The 24,091-nt window shown below is 39.9% G+C and overlaps 2 protein-coding genes across 2 annotated transcripts; both read left to right on the forward strand.

Annotated features, from left to right (window-relative positions):
* Window positions 1–218: 218 nt before the first annotated feature.
* Window positions 219–8,788, forward strand: clta (clathrin, light chain A). The gene is made up of 5 exons (XM_026360001.1): window positions 219–486; window positions 1,450–1,478; window positions 2,297–2,414; window positions 2,502–2,613; window positions 8,436–8,788. The coding sequence occupies exons 1-5, from the start codon at window positions 309–311 to the stop codon at window positions 8,605–8,607; spliced, it is 609 nt and encodes a 202-aa protein (XP_026215786.1). The 5' UTR covers window positions 219–308; the 3' UTR covers window positions 8,608–8,788.
* A 3,108-nt stretch (window positions 8,789–11,896) lies between these two features.
* nansa (N-acetylneuraminic acid synthase a) lies at window positions 11,897–14,984 on the forward strand. Its single transcript, XM_026360942.1, has 6 exons — window positions 11,897–12,028; window positions 12,742–12,957; window positions 13,043–13,142; window positions 13,317–13,471; window positions 13,631–13,897; window positions 14,039–14,984. Exons 1-6 carry the CDS (start codon window positions 11,897–11,899, stop codon window positions 14,246–14,248), a joined length of 1,080 nt encoding a protein of 359 aa, XP_026216727.1. The 3' UTR covers window positions 14,249–14,984.
* Window positions 14,985–24,091: the final 9,107 nt, after the last annotated feature.

A 24,091-nucleotide genomic window follows, 5' to 3' on the forward strand; every position in this document is an offset into this window, starting at 1 on the left:
CTCACCAGTAGATTGCGGATTTTGCTAGATCTACTGTGAGCACGTAACAGGTCACGGGACCCGTATTGCAGGAGTGTCCAAACATTTGATTGGTCCAATTTTGAGGCAGCTGTTGTACGATTGGTTATTTCTACTGTCAGTCAACCATCTTGGTCTGTGATTGGCTGTACGTCCGTTTCCGCTTGGCTAGCTTTTACTCTTTCTTTTTTTTTAGACACCCTTCTGCCCGTTGAGCTTGTCGGTTTCGGTAAATCGCGACACCTGCTCTGTATTTGTTTTATATTTATCTACTCACAAGTACACACAACATGGATGATTTTGACATGCTGAACGCGCCCGCCGCTGGAAACGGTGTAGGCTCGGAGGAGGATCCAGCTGCCGCGTTCTTGGCCCAGCAGGAGAGCGAAATCGCGGGGATTGAAAACGACGAAGGCTTCAGCATCCTGGACGGCGGAGAGGTCCCCTCGTCGCTGGGAGACTCCAGCGGTGGGTGACTGCCGTGGTCAGCGGACACTGGCTGACCTTTTCCAGCGTTGGTGCTGTGTATCTGCTTACTTTTAACGTGTCTTACGGTTTCCGCTTGTCATAAAGCCAAATGTTAACGTTACCTCGGTCTTAAAAGGTTTATGGTCTGTTAGCCAGCTTGCTAATGTTAGCCGAGCTAGCAAATGAGCTAAGTGTGTTTAGCTAGCCTTAATAATACCCAGTATTTTTGTCATCTAATAAATGCCAACGAAGATCAACTCGTTGAAAGAACACTCAAATAGGTAGCGTTGGTTAATATTCGTCATGTGATTATTAAGGCTGTGGCTCGCTTTTTTTTTAAATGAATGAAGCTGTCTGATAACATCAGTTCTTAGCCGTGTCATTCATTAACTCCACTTCCCATTAAGATTGACTACCGTTCACATCAGCTCGTTAGCTTTACCAGCCTTCCTTACAAGCAAGACAAACCTGATGGAGCTTGATGACCTTTGGCCAAGACTGCCTCGTTTCCGTAAATCTGTAGCCTCATAGTGGTTTAGCAATTGGAGCTGGTCAGAAATGCTGACATTAGCATATTAAGAAATACACTCAATGGCCACTTTATTAGCTAGAGTACAGTCTAAAGCAATCAAATACAACAACTCTTCCCCGAGTTCTGCGTTTACAAGGCTATAATTGTTTGTTTTTTTGTTGAAAATGTCACAAAGTTGTTGTTGTTTATTATTACTGAGGTCATGTTATGTGTTTCTAATCTTTGGCCAGGGGACAAAAACATTACAAACTATGATCTCAGCAATAAAAGTATAGTAGAATTAACAGCTTTCTGACAATCTGAACAGAAATTGGATATTATAACCTAGAACCTTCAAATTTTATTTGTGCAGATTTACCTAAGTGAGTGTATGTTTGTATGAAAAATATTTCTCATGAGATTTCTAACATTTATTTTCCATGTCTTTACAGTTGGTACTGTCAATGGAGAACTTCACGGGGTAATACTTGGTTTTTTTCTCTTAATTCTGCTTTTAAATTGAAAGACTTATTCTATCCTTATGACTGTTGCTCTGTATTCTGTGTTTGAAGGCATTACTTTCATAACAACATATTCCGTCTCTGATCTAAAAGTGTAGAGCTCTTGCTTGCTGTCTCTTGAGCTGTGTGTTTTTTTTGGCTCTGCTGCCTCTGCAGAGGAATTTTGGAAGGAGGCTGGTGTTCCTGCTTTCATTAATGTCCAGACTATACTAAAATGATATTTTCTATTACTATTTGTAATGTTGTGTTCACTGAGTAAATCTAAGGATCTAGGAATATTCAAACCTTGCTATGAAGGATGGGTGAAAAATCACAAGCAGTGGAGTGAGTGGACAGGTTGTAAATCATAGTTGTGCCAGGCTATCTAGATGTAAAACTGAAATTAGCCTGTCTAAAGTGCTTGTAATAAACCCTCATTTCACAGAAAAAACACTGTCCATGTTGAAATTAAGTACTAACCTCAGAGGTTGGTGTATCTGGCTGTTTCTGATTCATTCCAGCTTCCTTTTCCTATGCTGCCATTGCAACATTGCTGTTTTTTGCACTGTCAGGACATTCTGCCAGTGAGAGAAGCTAAGCTGATAACAGTCTAGATGTAGATTTAATACAGCATGTCAAATAGTGGACAACTAACCTTTACAAGCATATGCACTGGATGCATACTGGGAACAGGACATGAAACTGGCTACAGCATCTGATTCAAAGTGTGATTTCTCCCAACCATATTTCTGAAAGTTTTGTTGTTAAATTAGCTGTCCATCATGATTTTGTTTCTCAGGAAAGCAATGGTCCATCAGATGCCTATGCAGCAATTTCCAATGCAGACCGGCTGCAGGCTGAACCTGAAAGCCTACGCAAGTGGAGAGAGGAACAAAGTGAGAGGCTGGAAGTGCTAGGTAAGCACAGTCAGGCAACAGGACAGACCCCATTGTTCTGTGACATGTTCCTTGTCATTATTTTCCTTCTCACATCTCCCTCCTCAGATGCCAACTCCCGCAAGCAGGAGGCCGAGTGGAAGGAGAAGGCCAAGGTCGAGCTGGAGGAGTGGCATGCCAGGCAGAATGAGCAGCTGGAGAAAACCAAAACCAGTAACAGGTACTGACTTCCCAGGGGGATATACACAAGGATCAGAGGAGATGATGGAGGCCTAAAATTACAGTGAAAAAGAGCATATGAAAAGTTTGTGTCTAGACAGAAAAGTCCAAGACCTACAAACATGGACAACAAGTTTAAACTCTTCAAAAAAAAGTTAACAGTTCTTAGCTAATAGCAGCAGTCTTGGATTCATCCTCAGGTGAGAATGTAAAGCATCTGAACGTTAAGGTCTGGCTCAGTGTGTATGTAGCAGGAAGAAAATAAATGGGTCCACCTTAGCCTCAAGATTCCTCAAAGACAACTTGGGTCTATAATTATCTGGTGTTATCCCAAATCATTTAATTCATCAATTTATTGAACTTAAGTCCATGATTATATAGACAACAAAGTTAATTTAAACTTTAGTTTTGTCACAGTTAAGTACCAGTTTCCATTTCCTGCAAAAATCACACAATTTAGCTCGTTCTGCAGTCTGTATCTGCAGATGTAATGATTGTATCATCTGCATACATCAGTACCAAAAGTAGTCTGTTACTAGTCATTAACTGATGAAGCAAAAGGCAAAGGCAAAGTTGAAATTATCATCAGCGTGGCTCAAGAGTAGAGTCTAAGAATCTAAAAGAAAACTAGCAGAGAAATACAATAATTGGAGTACATACATTTAAACAAGTTTAAATTCAGTTGTAGTATCCAATGTTTTTTTTTTTTTTTTACAAATCCATGATAAAAATCAATGTTCTATAAATGTTTTTTATGTCTTAAGTGTCAAATTAGTCAGTCTTGGGCTAGTTTAGAATACCCTATCTATAACAATGTATTTTCACATATTGTTCTTAAACATGTACAATAACACTACTTAAGGATGTGTAATATGCCACATAGTTGATATATTTATATCCTTACCAGCCACTGGGTAATTGGATTGGAATAGTTTCTGTCTCAGTTCTCCTGCACTGTAATGTGGCCCTGTTACCCTTTTAATTATAAATTAGCAGCAGCCAAAACTCTGCAAATTGGCTACCCTGTGTTTGGTGGAAATGGGTTGTAGCTCTATAATGTTTTAAAGTGGACAATTTTTACTGGTAAATATAGGTAAATGACTTAATTGCACATAGATTTAATATTATGGAGTTGATTTTCCAAAGAGTTAAGGTTGCAACTAACAGATACTTTCATTGACTTCAATAACTTTTCCAACATAGTCAATCATTTGAAAGTCTATAAATCACAGACCTCTATCATCCCAATTAACCAGAGATAATACCAGCATATTGCATGTTTTGCCTGACCATCAGTCAAATAAAACCTAATTTCAAATACAGTGTTCTCCCATGAGCCAATCTAAATGTTTTTCTTGCATTGGATACATTTTAATTTGCCAGTAGTCATCATATAGTTTGGCGATAATTCATTCAATTAACTTATTGGTTCAGAAGATGTTAAAAAAAAAGGTACCGTAAGGCTGTACACTGTCTCATAGTGTCTTTCTCACAGTTCTGTACTTTTAAATGTGAACATCTGATGGTATTTTGCTGATCACTAGAAAATGAACACTTACAGGAAGCAGACGCATAAACTAAGAACCTGTCTGAGCCTTTGACACCCCCTGACACTGCATTTAGAAGCCATTCCAACAAAACCTGAGCCTTTGATTATATGCCTGAGCATATTATTGTGTGCTAACCTATAATGCGTATGTTTTCATCCTCTTCTCCCTTTTATCGCTCTTTTCTTTCCTGCCTTCTTGCTGCTCTGTCGTTTGGGCGGATGTTTGTCCAGGGTGCTGGATGAAGACTTCTACAAGCAGCCCTTCTCTGAGCTCATTGGTTATGTGTATGTTGCTCCAACTAACATCCTCCTCTTCATTTTCTTTGTTTATGGTTTGTCCATTGCCAACTGCTCCAGGCATCTAACCCTTCACATGATATTCATCTCATTGTTTGTGCATTAGTTTTTCATATTTAACTACTTATACTATAATTGTCAGTCCTATTCATTTTGTAGCTTTTTTTATTTTAATTTTTTTTATTTAAAGTCATCTTTAAGTGAGTCTTGAGTAAAAATTGTCATCCCACACGTCTGCATGTCTTTTCGTGAGTGGATGCTTCATCATCTTTCAGTAAAGGGAATGACTGCATGCCACTAGGCACTTGGTGCCAAGCTCCTTAATTATGTCAATGCACATAAATTTAATCCATAAATGTGCCTGAGTTGATTTCCCATCGATTATTCACTACCATATCACTCCCCTTCATTTCATTTCAGCAAAACATTTTGCAGATACATTCCATTAGTTTTAAACAATTAACATTTGCTTATATAATTTGTGTCTCAGAAATTGTTGTTTCTACTTTACATTTGTGATTTTCCCCAAATTATTGCTACAAAATATTATTCAGGAGAATGAGCTTCTAGGTACGTTTGAAGCAGCTGTGTGTCTTAAGTGGATGTGTTTTTTGTGTTGATATGCCAATAAGCCTTAACCATAAACCTCAATCTAGAGTTTATAGAAACATCATTATTATTATGTCACCACTCAGTGTACAGAATTGTTTGGTGAAGTCAGACTTCCTATATTTACAGCCTTAACTGCTTGCACATGTAAAGACAAGGGCTATGTGCAGAATAGGACAGTGCCAAATATAACATACAGCATATTAAAGATATTCTAACACATTTAAATGAATTGGGTAAAAATGTCATTACAGCCATACTTACGTGCTTTACTATATAGAATTAAATTTAACTCAAGCTATCTGCAGGATTCACAAACACCATTGATGTCTTGTTTTGGCCTGGAGGATATTATAATGTTACGATTCTAGAAAGTCAATAGGATCCATGATCTTGGTTCTTAAATGGGTCTTAAACAGTTCCTGCAGATGTCATAACTTGTAATATGATGAGCTCCAACACACACTGCCCTCACGGTCTCGATGCTCTCCACATTATTTAAAAAGACCACTTGTCATGGTATGGATACACAGCTGCTTCAAACTGAACTGTGTCGATGCTTTTTTTTTTTTAAAGTGTTAGCTGCTCTGTATTGTAGCTACTGCTGTCATACAGGATGACATGCTAATTTGCCTAGCTAGCTATCCAGTAGCCTCGGCTGTGCAGCCTTTGGTTTGCCTATCAAATTACTTGGGTACATATCCATTAACCAACATCTTCTCTTTCTTTTTATTCATCAGCTTTGCTTTTCAAGGTCAGTTTGTGTAGATGAAAGCCAGTCTATGGGCCTCATTTATAAACTTTTAGTAAGAACAAATGGTCTTCAAAGTTACCAATTCCACTTCCCACACAACAGTTGTGATTTTAAAAATGTGACAGGAGATTAAGCGCATCTTTACATAACTAACTGAACTGTGCTTTTAAAAATGTTTTGCCCTAAGTCGGGACTACACACAATATAATGTCAATGCATTTAAATATTTGGTGTTCATTTCTTGAGATTTAAAAAACCTTTTGCTCATGTAGGTTTTTACATTTAATGCAAAAAGCAATTTGATTTATCTTATGGCATTTTGCTGATCATCAGGAAAAACACTTTCAAGAGGCAGATACAATTAACTAAGAACTTAGTACAAATTCCAAGTAATATTTGAGTGTGAAATCAGTTTTTAATATACCCATATAACTGGTTAAGTTAAGTGCTTGGTCATGTTGTCTCCTTTTGTTCAATTGTAGGAACTTGGTGTGCTGTTAAGCGTGATGCTCTCAGAGGTCCTTGATTACGTTTGTTGTGTTTGGCAGAACCACCACCATCCCTCATAACATTTCATTTGAAGATTTTACAAGTATCCGCAACTTATAAGTAACTTGTCAGTATAGCAAGTTTGAAATAACATACAGCTTTTTTTTTTTCTTCTTTCCTCCAGTTGTTAGTACAAGTGCGCTTCACATGCTGCTGATATAAACTTAGACTTGATAAGTAAATCGGCCCCACTATCTGATACATACATCCCTAATTTAGGTCTTTACATGAGGATGTTTCTGAAAACAACATAAGGATCATCTACTGTTTTATAAATGAGACCCTGAACCATAAGTGTACCTGAACGAACAATGGCTTAGCACTGTAAATACAGAGGCCCTCGCTCAACCAAAGGCTGCACACTAACTTTTCCAGAGAACATGTTTCGAAAACAAAAACAGAAATCTAAAAATTGTTGCTTTTGCATGCTGGCTTTCAACATCTGCGTTTAGCTCATTTTTGTTGTCTTTCATTTCGTCCCCTCCCCCCTCTCTCTTCTAAATTCTGACTTGTGAAACTGTTTCTCCCTGTTTTCTTTTCCTATGCACCTTAAAGCACACACATTAACCATCCTTGCTACCGCCTAGACCAGTTAAGTAAAAATATGAAACCCCAGAACCTCCAAATTACTTTATTTATTTATTACTTTTGACAGGGCCCTAGATGTAGGTGTGTGTGTCTGTGTGTGTTTGTGTAAGTGTGTGTCTTAGATACGGTGCACAGATGTCAGTTTATTAGCCCAACAGTTAGATCCACTGCCTAGATAGAGGTTTGGGTACAGTGTCCCTGCTGTGATGTGGTCTTTCTAGTCCCTTGTGTATTTGTAGATGGTTGTGACAGTGAATGTTCATTGGCTTCTCATCTCCCCCATTTTGCTTTGTGTACTGTGTTTTAGTTAGTTTGTGCTTGCAGGTGGGCTGGGGTGAGATATTTTAAGTAGAGATCAATTTTGGCAGTGGAAGTATTGTTTGTGGGTTGGGTCTGATGGGGTTTTGAAGTTGTTTAGCCATAATCTGTGGCTTGCATCTCAATTTATTGTGATAGTGGCACTGATCCATTTTTAGTTTTTTCTTTTCTTTTGTTCTTTTTTTCCACATTTGTTTTATAATTTGAAGAATGCGGTAAGTCCTGTAATGTAAATGTCTCATTATTTTTGATGGTTAAAAAAAACAACTCGCCAAGTTTCAAACATCATTTCTCCAAAAACATATTAATTGATTTGTTCTGCAATTATGATCCATGCAGTCAAAGTAAATGCATTCGTTGCCACATAGCCTGCTTTTCAGCTGCAGCACAATGCATGGCTGAGGCCAGTAGTGCTTCCAGTTCTTTTGGGCTTGGTTAAAAAATAAAAATAAAAAGGAACTATTGCTATTATTGTTCCTTTTTGACGAAGGCCAAGTATACAGATGATCTCATCATCCCTATACTTGATTCTTGCTGAGGAAAGAGAACATTGTAAATATGGAACAACAGGACAAGTCCAAGTGAATGGGTGTGGGCAAGCTCCCCTCCCTCAGGTCTGTGCAGAACTTCATTTTAACCCACCAAAATGCTTATCAGGCCTTCAGGCCACCATCCTTTTTAGCTTCAGTTTCTATTCTCTTTGGATTTCTCATCAGTGTACCTCCCCTGACACTACTGTAATGTGTTAGCAGAGTTGGGGGCATGCCACAGGTATTGAAATTGTTGTAGCTTGTTTATCTTTGTGAGCCTAAAGACAGATGGATGTTCGTTTCTGTGTGGTGATATGACTGTCCTGTTCTGAGGGAGACTCTGCTGAACCAACAAATCCCAAAAGTTGACAAAACAAATAAGAGACATGTTCTTCATGAATTATATTGTTGATGTTTATGCCCAGAAGATTAGTGGAACATTTCTAAAATGTTAACAAGTATTTGTATTAATCTCTCTGGCAAATCATGTCAAATGCAACACTTGACTTTTCTACCAGGATTTGTGACCTAATCAGCAGAGGACTTTCTCAGGGCTCTGTGTTTATCTTACCTCTTCCCCGACTGACTGTTTTCTGTTCTGTTTCCTTTTCCTTTCTCGTTGCCTGTAGGGCGGCTGAGGAGGCCATGATTTCAGATCTGGATGAGAACAACCCCGGCACAGAGTGGGAGCGGGTGGCTCGCCTCTGCGACTTTAACCCTAAGTCCAGCAAGCAGGCCAAAGATGTTTCCCGCATGCGTTCTGTCCTCATCTCCCTGAAGCAGTCCCCGCTTGTCCGCTAGACAACCCAAGCTGATCAGGGCATTATTCCAAATCATCCTCTATCATTCTACACCAACCAACTGAAGAGGCCACACTGTCTGTATTCTGAAGACGAGGGCCCACATCCCTTCTGTCCATATATTTACCTTCCACAGCTAATTTTTCTTTTGGTCCCATCCCCATCCGTTTTCTCCTGGCAGGGCTATAGAGATTAACCTGGAAGCACCAGCTCACCATCTTTGTCCCCTGATAGGATTTTGTCTGCGTGCGTCTTTTTCAAAAGCTTGTGATTCTTGTTGGTTGTTGTTTAATGTACCAAGATGAAGACCAGTTGCATCTTTTACAGGTTTCATGGTTTGTGGTCTTGTGTAGAGATGGTGAGGTGGCACACTAAAAGGGAAGGGTTGATGTTTGTTTGGGCCTACAGCTACACTACACCCTGCTTCATGTGGCCACTAAACAATATCATTCCCATGATGCTGTAGTCTAACTCTGAACCTGTCGGTCTTGATCTTGAAGGCTGGACGTGAAATGGTTTTATTCAGCTTTTGGCTTCCTACGCACCACCCCATGTTTTCCAATACAAAAAGGCATCTACAGATTTTTCTTTCTTTTTTATTTTTTTAAGGACCAAACTCTAAGACAGATTTCAGATTTAGTGTGTGTACTTCAGTGTGTGCGTGTGTGGTGTGTGTGTGTGTGTGTGTGTGTATAGAGCCTGCTTATGGCATATTGTGTTAAATTTTCCAATCTATGCATTTCCTTTTGAAAAACCGTGTCCCCTCCAGTCAGGAACTGAGTGAAGTCCAGTCATTACAAAAGATGTGACCTGTTTGTACGTTTAAACCTCAGCAGTATGTGTGTATGTACTCTATGCGTGTTCCAATGTACAGATACAGAAGGAAATATATATACAATATATAAAACATTTATGTCACTGAAATTAGACAGTTGTGGTTTTAAGGAGAAATAGATGTTAGCCAGCTGTTGCTTGACCATGCGTGCTCACTGTCCATTTGATTTCAATATCAGTAAAAAGTGAATGAAAGCTGTTGTCTTGTCGTTTCTCTGTTGGATTTTTAATGTGACTGTGGTTTGTGAATGTCTGTGCGAGTATAGTGGTGTTTGAAGCTTTGTGAACCCTGTAGAATTATTATTATTATTATTATTATTATTATTATTATTATTATTATTATTATTATTATTATTATTATATATTTTTTTAATTTATGTGAAATATGTTGTATTCAGTTTGATGATAGCGGACCTGCTCACAATTTGTAGTTTGACTGATTCTCTGGGACAAGTTCCCACTCTCCAGCAAATTGGTGATTTAAAAATGAATATTCACAAAACACAAATGAATGAAATGTCTATCTCCAAACTTACTTATATTGAAAATCAGCCAATTCACCTCCTGCATCACCAGGATGCTCTGCAGTGGGAACAGCGATGGGAAAATGATGACAAAGGTAAATTAAGGAGAAATTCATAAACAAGATGGTTTATCCCTGTGAAAATGTTTTTCTCTCCTCCTCACCCATGTATCTCATGTCTCCTTCAGTCTTACAACTGTGGCGCTAATTGTGCCAAATTCTCCACAACATGAACTTCAGTATGAACAAGCAGTAGAAAAAGTTTAGAGCGCCCACTGTTGGTCACATCAGAGAATTTTCCTCTATCAGCAAATCTCACACAAGCTAACCAAGCCAATGAGCTGCCAGTGCATCCAGTGGCCTAATGGTATCTGATATTACTGTGTGGCAAAACACTACAACAAAGCTGTGGAGGCACTGTCTTCACACAACATGAACCAGTCAACATGAGACAGACATAACCGTTGCTTATGTACGGCAATGTGACACATTCAGTTATGATGCATGTTTATTTTTTTCCCCTTCAGTTTGTCCAAGACCAGTTAGACTGGAAACCACATCCGGTCTCGGATGACATGACTCCCTCTCCACCTCTACAGACAGTCCCAACAAAACATCACGGAAGAAGAGAATATATGAATGTCAGGAAGTTAAAGTATGGAAAAATTCAGTCGTGTGAATATGAGTGTGCAGTGTGTTTGATTCATGTGCAGATTTATTTCTATATCTGATTTTTTTTTCCCTCTATATTATTCCAATTGTTTCCCCATCAGTTCATTTAGTTTAATTTATTCCAAGGACCACCAGTTGGAACATTTCCTTTTTATTTTAGCAAACCTTAGACAAACTATTCTTTAAAACAATGCTCTGTTGTCATGTGCTAACAATACTGTGTACAGCAACCGTAGCTGTGAAGGTGGGACAGCCAACGTGGACCTGGAGGATCCTTATAGCATGTTGGTGGACATGCTGGATAAAAAAATCCTCCACAAGGGTTGGTAGAGAGGGTGAGATGAGGAAAGAGATTTAGAGACTCAGAGGGGGAGAGATGCAGCTGTGAACATTATAAAAAGATAAACGTGAATATGTTGGTATCTAACAATGTAGAAAGCAAACATCAGCTCAAGTCAGCTGTTGTGTCTTTCGTTCTTAAGAGATCATTTTTGTACTTCTAGCTGTCCCCAAATTGACAAATGTACCATAGATGACTTGTAAAAATGTGTTTTTTCTCCAGTTAATCATAGAAAATATTTGAGGTGTGGTTCCAAGTGTGACTCTGTTGGCTGCACTTAACTTTTATGAGGCATCTTTAACTTCATCTTTGTGGAAAATATGACACTTACAACTCCATGTAAATGGTGCCACATGTGGAATCATGAATCTTCCAGCAGTAAGTAAGTGTGATGCCAGCATGTTGTGTTTATTTAATTCTTAGGAGGCGCTCAGGGCGTTCACCCTTCTCATCACATGATGTGTGCACAACCTTTTCTGAGTACAAAATCCTATGAGACATCTTAGCTTGGTTTGATGTGGGATAGGCTCATGGGAAAGTTTCCCAGTTTGAACTTGCTTTGTATTTATCCAAAAATATTTATTCCTATGAGAAAGCTTGTCACTGCATTCAGTTCTATGCTTCCAGGTTTAGGTGTTTCTTCATTTTGCAATTTAAACCCATAGGTTGAAATCACGGATCGTTTCAGAAGATAATTAAAAAGCTAATGTATTATTCTTCGTCCTCTCCTTTACCTGCACTTCCTGAGTATAGGTTTTATTTTGAAAGTTTATTTAGTTGAAAGCGGAAGTACACGTACATCCGGGAGGTGCAGCACGTTAGAGGTTCCGGTCGGCTGCTCCAGTCACAGAGTGAACTCTCCCTCCTCACCGCTAACTGTCTGCTAAATAATTACTTTAACGTTTCCGTTTTCTAAACAAAATGCCTTTAAAGTTTGAGCTGTGTCCCGGCAGGATGGTCGGAGGTAACAATCCGTGCTTCATCATAGCGGAAATCGGACAAAACCACCAGGGAGACATAGAGATTGCCAAGAAGATGATCAAAATGGCAAAGGTAACACAGTTCACTCAGAAAGAAAACGTCTGCGTTCATGGACATAAAGATCATTATTTTAAACACGTCTCTGTGACTTTTGCAGAACATTATGACATTTTCTTCTGAACTCCAGTTTAATGTCTTGCTCGCCACAGTTTAAGAATCATTCATTTTAATAAGATATAGACCTAGCTAGTTTGTGTGGATCTTACTTGAAGTTTGGGTTAATGATTAAGATTATAATGTCAGTATGGAACATATATAAAACAGCGTTTATTTGAAAGATTCCTGTTAAAAATTATGTTAAATTATCAGATTTTTGAATGGAGTTTGGTATGAATATATCTACCTACATACACTCACTGACCTTACTAGGCTGCTGTGTTAGAAACGTTACTCAGACCACTCTAAATGCCTGATATTGTCAATGAAACTAAACTATTTCTAGTATTATTTTCAATATTTTAATCCTAAATCGTCATCCTGGACATTTCCAGAAAAGAAAAGTTTTTTTTGCACCACTTGTAGGGAATTTGCTTGAACAAGATAAAAAGAAAACTAAGAGAAGTCTAGTAGTTGAAAAGTGTCTCTTCCTATAATCACTGACAGATTCAATTCCTATGAATTTACACTGTTTAAATCAGTTTGTTTTGTAGTGCGTAGTAGGAACCTGGAGGACCATTAAAGATCCTTCATGATTCTGTATTTTTTACTTATGTCCACCTTCACAGGACTGTGGAGCTGATTGTGCCAAATTCCAGAAGAGTGAATTAGAGTATAAATTTAACCAACGAGCCTTGGAGCGTCCTTATACTACCAAAAACTCCTGGGGAAAAACTTATGGTGAACACAAGCGCCACCTGGAGTTCAGCTATGAACAGTACAGGGAACTGCAGAAATATGCCGAGGAGGTGGGGATCTTCTTCACTGCCTCTGGGATGGATGAGGTAAGAAACTAAGGGACTTTGATGTTGGCCTTGTTTCACATTCATTTAAGCAGAAACATTTCACCACGCATTTTTCTGTCTTCAGATGGCAGTGGAGTTTCTCCATGAGCTCAATGTGCCTTTCTTCAAAGTGGGCTCTGGTGATACCAACAACTTCCCTTATCTGGAAAAGACTGCCAAGAAGGGTGAGACTGAACTGTCACAAGTTTCAGAAAAGAATATGTCATTTATAATAAGAGAATATGTCACCAGGTGCTCTAAAAATGATGCAATAAACTTTTCTCTGGTTGCACACACTTATATCTGCTGTAACAGCTTGTGTGATGTTAATCACATTGTTGTCCACTTGTCTGTGTCAGGACGTCCCATGGTGGTATCCAGTGGGATGCAGTCCATGGAGACAATGCGTCGGGTCTACAAGACGGTAAAGGAGCACAACCAGAACTTTGCCATCCTGCAGTGCACCAGCGCCTACCCTCTGGAACCTGAAGACGTCAACCTCAAAGTGATCATGGTAAATGGAACAGAATGTGAAAGCCCTGTTTCAAATACATAATGATATGTAATAATTCTTCTCTTCTAACATAAGCATGATATCAAATAAGCGTGTTTCCTAAAATGTTGAGCTCTTCCTTAAAGAATATCGCTTGTCTCACCCTCTTCTCAATAACAGGAATACCAGAAGGAATTTCCAGACATTCCTATTGGCTATTCCGGCCACGAGTCTGGAATCAGCATTTCAGTGGCAGCTGTAGCTCTGGGGGCAAAGATCGTTGAGCGTCACGTAACTTTAGATAAAACTTGGAAAGGAAGTGACCACGCGGCATCACTGGAGCCCTCCGAGCTCACCGAACTGGTTCGCTCCATCCGACTGGTGGAGAGGGCGCTGGGAAACGGCGTCAAGCAGATGTTGCCTTGTGAAAAGCCGTGCCATGATAAGGTCAGATAATCCCGCTTCTTTAAGAAAGCTGTGAAGCAAAACACTGAGCTGAACATGTGAATTCTCTTATAACTGGCTGTTAGTTTTATTTTTCATATTCTTCTTTTGCTTTATTGAAAATGCTTGTCCCTTTTCCTCCAGTTGGGTAAGTCAGTGGTAGCCAAGGTAAAGATCCCCAAAGGAACCGTCCTGACCCTGGACATGCTGGCAGTGAAGGTGGCCGAGCCCATGGGCGTCGTGGCCGAAGACATCTTCCAGCTGGTTGGTAAGACCGTGCTAGAGGATGTGGAGGAAGACGAGAGCGTCGCACCAGAGGTGGTGGACAACTACGGCAAGAAGGCCAAGTGCTGAGGATGGAAGAGAAGTTTGAAATCAGATTAAAGATGCACTTAATATGAGGAGTTTGAATTAATTCCTCTGGGGATCATTTGGGTGGAGCTCAAGTTGACACATGCGGGAGGTTCGTGGTAATTTTATCTGGTGCTGCAGAGATTTCTGACATTCAAGTTAAGGACATAGTTTCCTGTGATGTGCTATAATTGGACGGTGCATTAGAGCCTGAAAGTTTGAATATTATCACAGCTCCTGTGCTGTGGTAACTCATTCTTCGCCTCAGCTCTCCTTTGCCAAAACAAATTTTAATTCTCTAAAACCTGCCACAACCCTCTAACCCTCTGTAATAAACCTTACAAACTACTCTGTGGTTCTGTGATTAGTACTGGTCCAGTGAGGTGAGACAAAATCCAGCTTTTGCGCTAACAGTTATAACTTGAATCTGCTGCCAGTCGTCTCATCACACAGCAGTGAGATCACAGAGCCCAACAGTCAATGTATTGTTCTCGTACCAGTTCATGAACATCGTCTGGACCAGAGTGACTCAAAATCGCTGAGATTTCTGCTACTGAGCGTTTATTTGTACATCCTTGTTGCTTTATTTTTTTTAAGAACCAGACTTCTTCTGTCTTTGTCTTTGCACCAACAATGACTCAAAATCAAAATGAAACGATGACTGATGACTGATGTTACAGTGTTGAAACTGAATACGTCCTAAAGATGAAGCCTCCAAATAAAATGTTTTTTCTCCTTTGATGTTTTTTTTTTTTTTTTATGCAACATGCATGCATTGAAAGGCTCTAATTGTCATAGCAAACTCTTCTTTTATATAGAATTTTTATAGAAGTGTATTATTATATAGAACATCTTATACTATGTTACATGATGAACTCATTGAACTCATTACAAACCAGAACCAACTCACTTCAGTTTCCTTCATGCTCGTCTCATGATGTGACACTTTAGACCGGCCTTCATCAGCTCCTCTAGTTGAAAGAAAAGTTAAGTAATCTGTAATTTCATATTTAAAAATAAATTGCAAAACTACAAATTCTTTCAGGCACAATAGAGTACGTCTCCTGCTGATTCTCTATAAACACCATCTGCAGATGAAGGAACATGTTTGTTGATGCAGGTGCAGATGTTATATAGGTTATGTTTATCTCTCACCACAACACAGACTACAGAGGGCAGTCAGACACGACTAGGCTGATTAACCAAGTTTGAAAATAGATTTAACATTTGTTTATGCATTTCTTAACAACACAGCTGTGTGTAAAATCTCTGTTGGAAATGTTGTTAAACCTTGAATGAATTAGTGCTTCTCAGACTCAGAAAGAGGTGTAATGGAGAAGTTGAACCACTAGATAGAGCTGTTAATCCTCTGGTACCTCTCATGCTTGACTCCTCAAGCAACGTTTCCTGCCCATCTCTGAGTGGTCACTATCTGAAACGAGTCACAGACCTTTGGTTTCATGCTTGTCTTGATTGGAGGTAAAAGATGGAGCTAAGTGGACCAAATGAGCTACACTGGTTGTTCTCTCACCAGCCAGGTCTGCTGCAAGTATTTCGCATCTGTAAAATTTCAGTTGAGATCAGGTCTGTCAGAAACCTGCAGGGAAACTTAGCCCCTCTTCAAATGTGAAATGTGTCAGCTGTGGTTCATGAGAGGAAACAGGTGTGTGTTACACTGTGTATATATATATCTACATAATGTAGCTAGTATCTATGTCAGGGATTAGAAACTAATTAGCATGAGTGATTTCAAGATACTCTTTATTCTTATGTCATTTGCAGCACCAGTGTGCTTTTTAAAGACAACACGTTTCCCAGCTATCTGTACATAGTGTAAATGGGAAAAAAATCCAACTAGCACTACTAGTCATTACTGCCAAGGCAAATGTATCTTTCTTGCAGAAGTCAGTTTTTTGACAAGTAACTACAGTGCAGGTACTACAACTACTCATTACTAAAAAATCCTAAATATAGATTTACATCCACCTTTGGCACTTTTCCAGTTGTAGCATTGCAGCTGATTTGTCCACATGTTGACTGTCTAGTATGAGTATAGCTGAACAACTCTTGGTATTTATATTTACTCTATAAGTACATAGTATGTAGTATTTTATATTTTATCCAGGCATTCTGAAACCAAAAACACAGGAGCAATGATATGTGTTCACTGTCTGACAAAATAAATAATAAAAGCACTTTACTAACCCATCTTCATATTACTAAATTTACTGCATTATTTTATGTCTTAAAAGCTGTTGGTTACTTTAGAAAAACACTATTCTTGACCAGCACATCTAGTGTTAGAAAACAGTCCTGCTGCGTCAGCAATAGGCTGTTTTCCAAAGAACAAGGAATTCAAATATTTCAAAACTATTACTTGGAAAAGTATGATAGAACGGATAATGGAAATTCTTCCATCCAAAACTGACAACATTTTATAGTAGTTTTCTAAGAAACTTAGCCCATTCTTCCATGACAAATAGTTTCCAAACAAGGTTGTCTGAAGCAGCAAAATAGCCCCACAGCATGACGCTCCCACCACCATGTTTAACTGTGGGAAGGGTTGAAGGCCTCTTACTTCCTTTACCAAACAAAAGCAGCATCCATGTGCCCAAACAGCTCAAGTTTGGATTTCATCAGACCAAAGAACAGATTTCCAAAACTCATACATTTATGGGAAAACTTCAGTCTGGCTTTGATGTGCCACTGTGTGCGCAATTTAGTTTTTCTTGGACAATGAAAATTAAAGCCCACCTCAATGAAGAGACCTGTCAACTACTCTACCAGAAGAGCCCAGTTCAGAAACGGTGATCCTGGCAGAAAGCCAGGGATTCTTGTTGACATCTGTGACTCCTCTCCAAGATTTTTGAAAACCAGGAGGCCTTTAGATCTAGACTGAAGAAGCTGCTTGGCTGTGTAGTAAAATGTTACGGCCTTATACAGAAGTCTAGTTCCAATGACTCAACTTCTAGATAACTTGGAGAACACCACAGACTTTACGAAATCTTGCACTTTTAACCACACACCGATTTATTCTTACCAAACAATGCTGATGAATGTTTATGGTAAGTGCGTTGACTAGATCACATCCTGAAACTTTTTCTAATGTAATGTTACATTTTGTTACATGCCTGTTTATGAATTTGGTTATTTAAAGGATAGTGTTTGGTGATGATTGTCAAGCAAAAATGCTTCTAATACCATAACAGCAAGATTATCAGGAAATCTTGTAGCATCAGGATGTTTGTCTGCCACTACAGTCTGAAGCAAGACTCAATACATAGTCAACGAGAGTGCTAATCATCATCATTACTTTTATACTACTTTACTTAAGCCCGGTTAAAATAGAGAGGGTTGCGTCAGGAAGGGCATCCGGCGTAAAAATTGCCAAAATAACCATGCAAATCATTCACAAGACTTTCATACCCGATCGGTCGAGGCCCGGGTTAACAACGACCGCCACCGAGTCTGTTAACCTACAGGGTGCCGGTGGAAATTTGACTACTGTTGGTCGAAGAAAGAGGGGAGGCAGAAGGGTTCGTGGTCAGAGAGAGAAGGGAAAAGGCAGGAGCATAGGTTTGAGAATAGGGACTCTTAACGTTGGTACGATGACAGGGAAAGGCAGAGAGCTGGCAGACATGATGGAGAGAAGGAAGGTAGATGTTCTGTGTGTGCAGGAGACAAGGTGGAAGGGCACGTAGTATTGGAGGAGGATACAAACTGTTCTACCATGGTGTTGATAGGAAGAGAAACGGGGTAGGAGTGATCTTGAAGGGGGAGTTTGTGAACAATGTTCTAGAGGTGAAAAGAGTCTCAGACAGGGTGATGAGCATAAAGCTAGAAATTGAAGGGGTGATGATGAATGTAGTCAGTGGGTATGCGCCACAGGTTGGCTGTGAGTTAGAAGAGAAGGAGAGATTCTGGAGTGAGTTTGATGAGGTCAGACTTCAATGGGCATGTTGGTGAGGGCAACAGAGGTGATGAGGAGGTGATGGGCAGGTTTGGTGTGAAGGAAAGGAATCTGGAAGGACAGATGGTGGTGGACTTTGCTAAGAGGATGGAAATGGCTGTAGTCAACACTTACTTCCAGAAGCGAGAGGAACATAGAGTGACATACAGAAGTGGAGGTAGGAGTACGCAGGTGGACTACATCCTTTGTAGACGAGGTCATTTGAGAGAGGTTAGTGACTGCAAAGTGGTGGTAGGAGAGAGTGTAGCCAGACAGCACCGCATGGTGGTGTGTAAGATGACTCTGGAGGTCAGGAAGAAGAAAAGAGGGAAGTCAGAGAAGAAGACCAAGTGGTGGAAGCTAAAGAATGAAGAAACTTGTGAGGAATTCAGGCAGAAGGTGAGACAGGTTCTGGGTGGTCAGGAAGAGCTTCCAGATGACTGGGAAACTACAGCAGAAGTTATCAGGGAAACAGGTAGGAAGGTGCTAGGTGTGTCACCTGGAAGAAGGAAAGAAGGTAAAGACACTTGGTGGTGGAATGAGGAAGTACAGGAATGCGTCCAGAGGAAGAAGTTAGCTAGAAGGAAGTGGGATGTAGAAAGGACTGAGGAAAGTAGACAGGAGTACAAGGAAGCGCAGCGTAGAGTGAAGAGGGAGGTGGCAAAGGCCAAACAGAAAGCTTACGATGAGCTGTATGACAGGTTAGACACAAAGGAAGGAGAGAAGGACTTGTACAGGCTAGCCAGACAGAGAGATAGAGATGGGAAGGATGTGCAACAGGTAAGGGTGATTAAGGACAGAGATGGAAAGGTGCTAACAACCCAGGAGAGTGTGCAGAAAAGATGGAAGGAGTATTTTGAGGATCTGATGAATGAGGAAAATGACAGGGAAAGAAGAGAGGAAGATGTTGATGTTGTGGAGCAGGAAATAGAAGAGATTGGAAAGGATGAGGTTAGGAAGGCTCTGAAAAGGATGAAGAGTGGAAAGGGTGTTGGTCCTGATGACATACCTGTGGAGGTGTGGAAGTGCTTAGGAGAGGCAGCAGTGGAGTTTCTAACCAGTTTGTTCAATAGGATTCTAGAGAGTGAGAAGATGCCTGAGGAATGGAGGAGAAGCGTTCTGGTTCCAATCTTTAAGAACAAGGGTGACACGCAGAACTGCAGCAACTATAGAGGAATAAAGTTGATGAGTCACACAATGAAGCTGTGGGAAAGAGTAGTGGAAGCCAGGCTTAGGAAGAAGGTGGAGATTTGTGAGCAGCAGTATGGTTTCATGACCCGTAAGAGCACCACTGATGCCATTTTTGCTTTGAGAATGTTGATGGAAAAGTACAGAGATGGTCAGAAGGAGCTGCATTGTGTCTTTGTAGATTTAGAGAAGGCGTATGACAGGGTACCGAGGGAGGAGCTGTGGTACTGTATGAGGTCGTCGGGAGTGGCAGAGAAGTACGTCAGACTAGTTCAGGACATGTATGAGAGAAGTATGACGGTGGTGAGATGTGCTGTAGGTCAGACAGAGGAGTTCAAGGTGGAGGTGGGACTACACCAAGGATCAGCTTTGAGTCCCTTCTTGTTTGCTATGTTGATGGACAGGCTGACAGATGAGGTCAGACAGGAATCTCCCTGGACAATGATGTTTGCGGATGACATTGTGATTTGCAGTGAGAGTAGAGAGCAGGTAGAGGAACAGCTAGAGAGGTGGAGGTTTGCTCTGGAAAGAAGAGGCATGAAAGTCAGTCGTAGTAAGACAGAATACATGTGTCTGAACGAGAGGGATCAGGGTAGAAGTGTTAGGTTACAGGGGGCTGAGGTGAAGAAGGTGCAGGAGTTTAAGTACTTGGGGTCAACAGTTCAGTGTGATGGAGAGTGTGGAAAAGAGGTGAAGAGGCGAGTGCAGGCAGGTTGGAGCGGGTGGAGGAAAGTGTCAGGAGTGTTGTGTGACAAAAGAGTGTCAGCAAGACTCAAAGGAAAGGTGTACAAGACAGTGGTGAGACCAGCTCTGCTCTATGGGTTAGAGACGGTAGCAGTGAGAAAGAGACAAGAGGCTGAGATGGAGGTAGCAGAGATGAAGATGTTGAGGTTCTCCTTAGGAGTGACCAGGTTAGACAGAATAAGGAACGAGTACATCAGAGGGACGGCTCACGTTGCCTGTGTTAGCGACAAAGTCAGAGAGGCCAGACTGAGATGGTTTGGACATGTTCAGAGGAGGGATAGTGAGTATATTGGTAGAAGGATGTTGAAGATGGAGCTGCCAGGCAGGAGGGCAAGAGGACGACCAAAGAGGAGATATATGGATGTCCTAACAGAGGACATGAGGTTGGCTGGTGTTAGTGTAGAAGATGCCCATGATAGAGTTAGGTGGAGAAGGATGATTCGCTGTGGCGACCCCTGATGGGAAAAGCCGAAAGAGAAGAAGACTTTATTTTACGTTTAAAGCCCATCATCACAAAGCGTCCCTCTAAAAACCCAGAGGGGCTAATGACAGAGGAGCGAACACAAATAAACCAGGACATTCTTCAACTCCTGTGTGATGGATTTGCCACTAGTTGTTTAATTTGGGAAAGGGACAGGAGATTCAGCCCCCGGAGGTGCTTCTTATGCAGGTGGCAGGTACTCAGTTACCGTGTGTGTTATGCTGATAAAGTGGCATGTTGTAATAGCATTATTGTCCTATAAATGGAATAAATCGCTATCTTTAATAGCAATAAAATACTGTATATTGTCTTATAAAGTGCAAAATATCTTGGTACTATGTAAATTGTTAAATTATTGTTAATAAATGTTATTATGATGAGAAACTGAATGAATTTAGTGTTTTCTAAAGTGGCAACAACGCAGTGCTGTATAAAGGATCTCTCTCTCTAACTCATAAATAACTTAACAGCTATTTCAGGCAGGAGCTTTAGCCAATAAGCTGCTGCTGATCCCAGCTTCACAGAACGGAGCATGAGTCCATCTCTCACTTTTCATCTCCTGGACTATCAATGACTAAGACTTTGCACATGAGTCATGTTTTTCCTTGTTGCAATGTGAAAAAATATGAAGATTTAATGTACATTTTATAAATTGTTGTGAAATTAGGTGAAATCATTGTACTGAATGTTCAGCTCTCTTAGAGTCAGTCCATAACAAATATCATTATTACCACAGCAAATAAACAGTATCAGAATCTTGGAGTTACAAAATGTTCTGGTGAGGTTACGTCTGCATGCGAAGAGATTTGTCTCTCTCTAGTTCAGCAGGAGATGTACCTCAACCTAGGTTAGGTTAGCTTGGTTGGTTATGTAACAAGTTTAGTCATTTCAGTCCTTCACAAAGTGCTAAATATAGGAGCTACAGATTTCTTACTGAGGTCAAGCACCCCTGCATAAAAGACTGCGAACGCTAAAGAAAGCACAGCGTCTTTTATCAATACTATTTTGGCACACTTAAATGACTTAACATTTTGGCACATACAATTTTATAAAAAAAAACACTGTCCTGCCACTTGAAGGCGATTTTTATTTGCTGGAGAAACAGGCTGGCTTTCAGCAACATTTTCCTAATGAGGGAAAGTTTGCAGCCCATTCCATTAAGTGTGCTCCAGTTTAATTGGATAAGAACAGTAGGAGGTGAGAAACGATAGGAGTTGGACTTAATCCCAGCGGGAATATGTGGTTTATCAAAGTACCTTTTTTTTTAATCACTCACACACTCATACTTGTCTTGGCCTTTATACAACTCTTGTTCAACTTGACATGCCCGGTAAAGGTACAGTGAGTCACATCATGAAGTAGCCACTCAAGCTGTCAGTCCCCATGTATTAAGCCTGACCTGACTGGAAGCTTGTGAACACACACACACACACATCCAGTACATAAGGTACATTTGTCTTTGTATAGGTCTAAGGCCACTTGGTGATGTAAGGCGTTCCCTAGCTCCTTACTAGTAAGTAAGTGCCTAACCTCAACCCTTTACCTTAAGATAACTTTAACCCTATAGCTTTAACCCCAAAACTAAGTCTTAACCCTTAAACAGCCAGTTGAAGCTAAGCACACAAATGTCCTAACAGATATGTTTCAAACCAAAGTTTGTTGCACAATGCACAGTACACATAAATACACTACAATACCAAATAGCAACTAATACCAAAGGTAAGCACATTGAAATGATGAGAGAATAATCTGTGCAAAAGTATTAGTAAGTATATAAATTAAAATATAACAGAATACAACATGTGCAAGACAAAAATATAACTTGTATGTTGTAAATCTCTAATATGTAGCAGGTCTTTCTTCTTTGCTACTCTGCATTACATCACAGGGTAATTAGTTTTATGCACAGTACTTTGTGTGCAGCTCTATGATCTGATGACACAAAAGGCTTCAGGCTCATCAAGGTGTAAGCTCATTGTCTAACATCCATTTACCTGGGTGTGGGAATAGGAAGAAATAAGAAGAGTAAGGGATGCACTAAGGGAAGTGGGAACCAAACTAGATGGGGGTGGAGAGAGGAAGAAAGGAAGGTAGCAAGGTGGACAGTGATAAACTGCTCTGATCCTCATTTTTGGACAGTGACATGGAGAGAGAGAAAACAAGACAGGAGGAGAAAAAGACTGAGGCCGCATCAAAGAGGGGGAGGAACATAAAGAGGGAGGAAGGAGCTCTTGGTCCCCGGATTCTGACCTGATGTCTTGGAGCTCCACCTCTGCTGAGGTAGGAAAATCTCACTGAGGATTTACTGCTGGGACCTTCAGACTGAGCACTGAGCCCTCAGGACCTTTCTCGGTTGGAAATCAATATAGTGGAATATTCACTCAACGACTCTGGACCTGTCTACCTGCTGGAGTCTATCCTGCTGAAGAGGACTTATCCAGAAGTGGTATGGCTTCAAAAAAAACAGTGTGATTTTGTTTGTGGTTGCAGTTTGTGTTTGTGTTGATGTCCTCATTGAGTCCAGAGTGTTTTTAAAGTACTGCTGTCATGGCACAGTTGGCTTTTATTAATAAAGTAATATAAGTGTTTCATAATGATGTTGGTGTTTGAAGCAGATTGATGTTCAGAATATTTAAATTTCAATGCTAAAGTTTGTCCCAGTGTAGTTGCTTCACTCTTAAATAACTGTGATGAATCAATATTTACCTTGTTTTTAGTTCATTTTGTTATTGTCTACTTTTTGACTTGTGCAGTGGCATCTGTGTGCAGGGCTTGTGGCTAATCTAAGTATATCTTCTCACGGATTAAATAGCTTCCTAATGAGCTTTTACTAATGTCCCAGCTTCACTTAAAGAAGAGCTGTGACTGCAGGTTCTGGGCACAATGTCAAGAAGGCCACAGTTCTTTTGAATTTTTTTTTTATCATCAGCTACTTTTAGTAACTATTAACATATTGTTATTCCAGCCACAGGTAAATGCAAGAATCTCACTGTACTCAAATACATTACGTATTTCTGTAAAATGCTTTTTTTTGTTTTTAGTTTGCATTAATATGCGATCAAGTTTGCCACAGTCACAAAAAACAAATAACAACAGCATTGAGGTGAATAGTCTACCCAGCAATTATTTTTCATGTGATTTTTAAAAACCTGCATATAATTAAAGACTCTTTAAATTGTCTGGAACAGAGCCAAACAATGACCTCACAGTTCACATGAGCTCAGGATATCAAGCCAATATCTAGAGTAGACAGGTCAGAAAACTTTATTATCCAGCTAATAATAACTTTTTTATAATAAAAGACAAGTGTTACAAGTGTGGGGCTAAGTTGACTTAATGAGTTTCGGTGGAGGAAGTTTGTTAGTAAAAGTAAGAAATACAACAAAAAACTAGTTTAAGCATCAAATGTAATATTAACCACTGTCCTTTTTCATAATGTTGTTTTATCATGTCATTGTGTCATTGGATTATTATTATTATTAAA

Source organism: Anabas testudineus, chromosome 1 (genome assembly GCF_900324465.2).
Source record: "Anabas testudineus chromosome 1, fAnaTes1.2, whole genome shotgun sequence".
Lineage (NCBI taxonomy): Eukaryota > Metazoa > Chordata > Actinopteri > Anabantiformes > Anabantidae > Anabas > Anabas testudineus.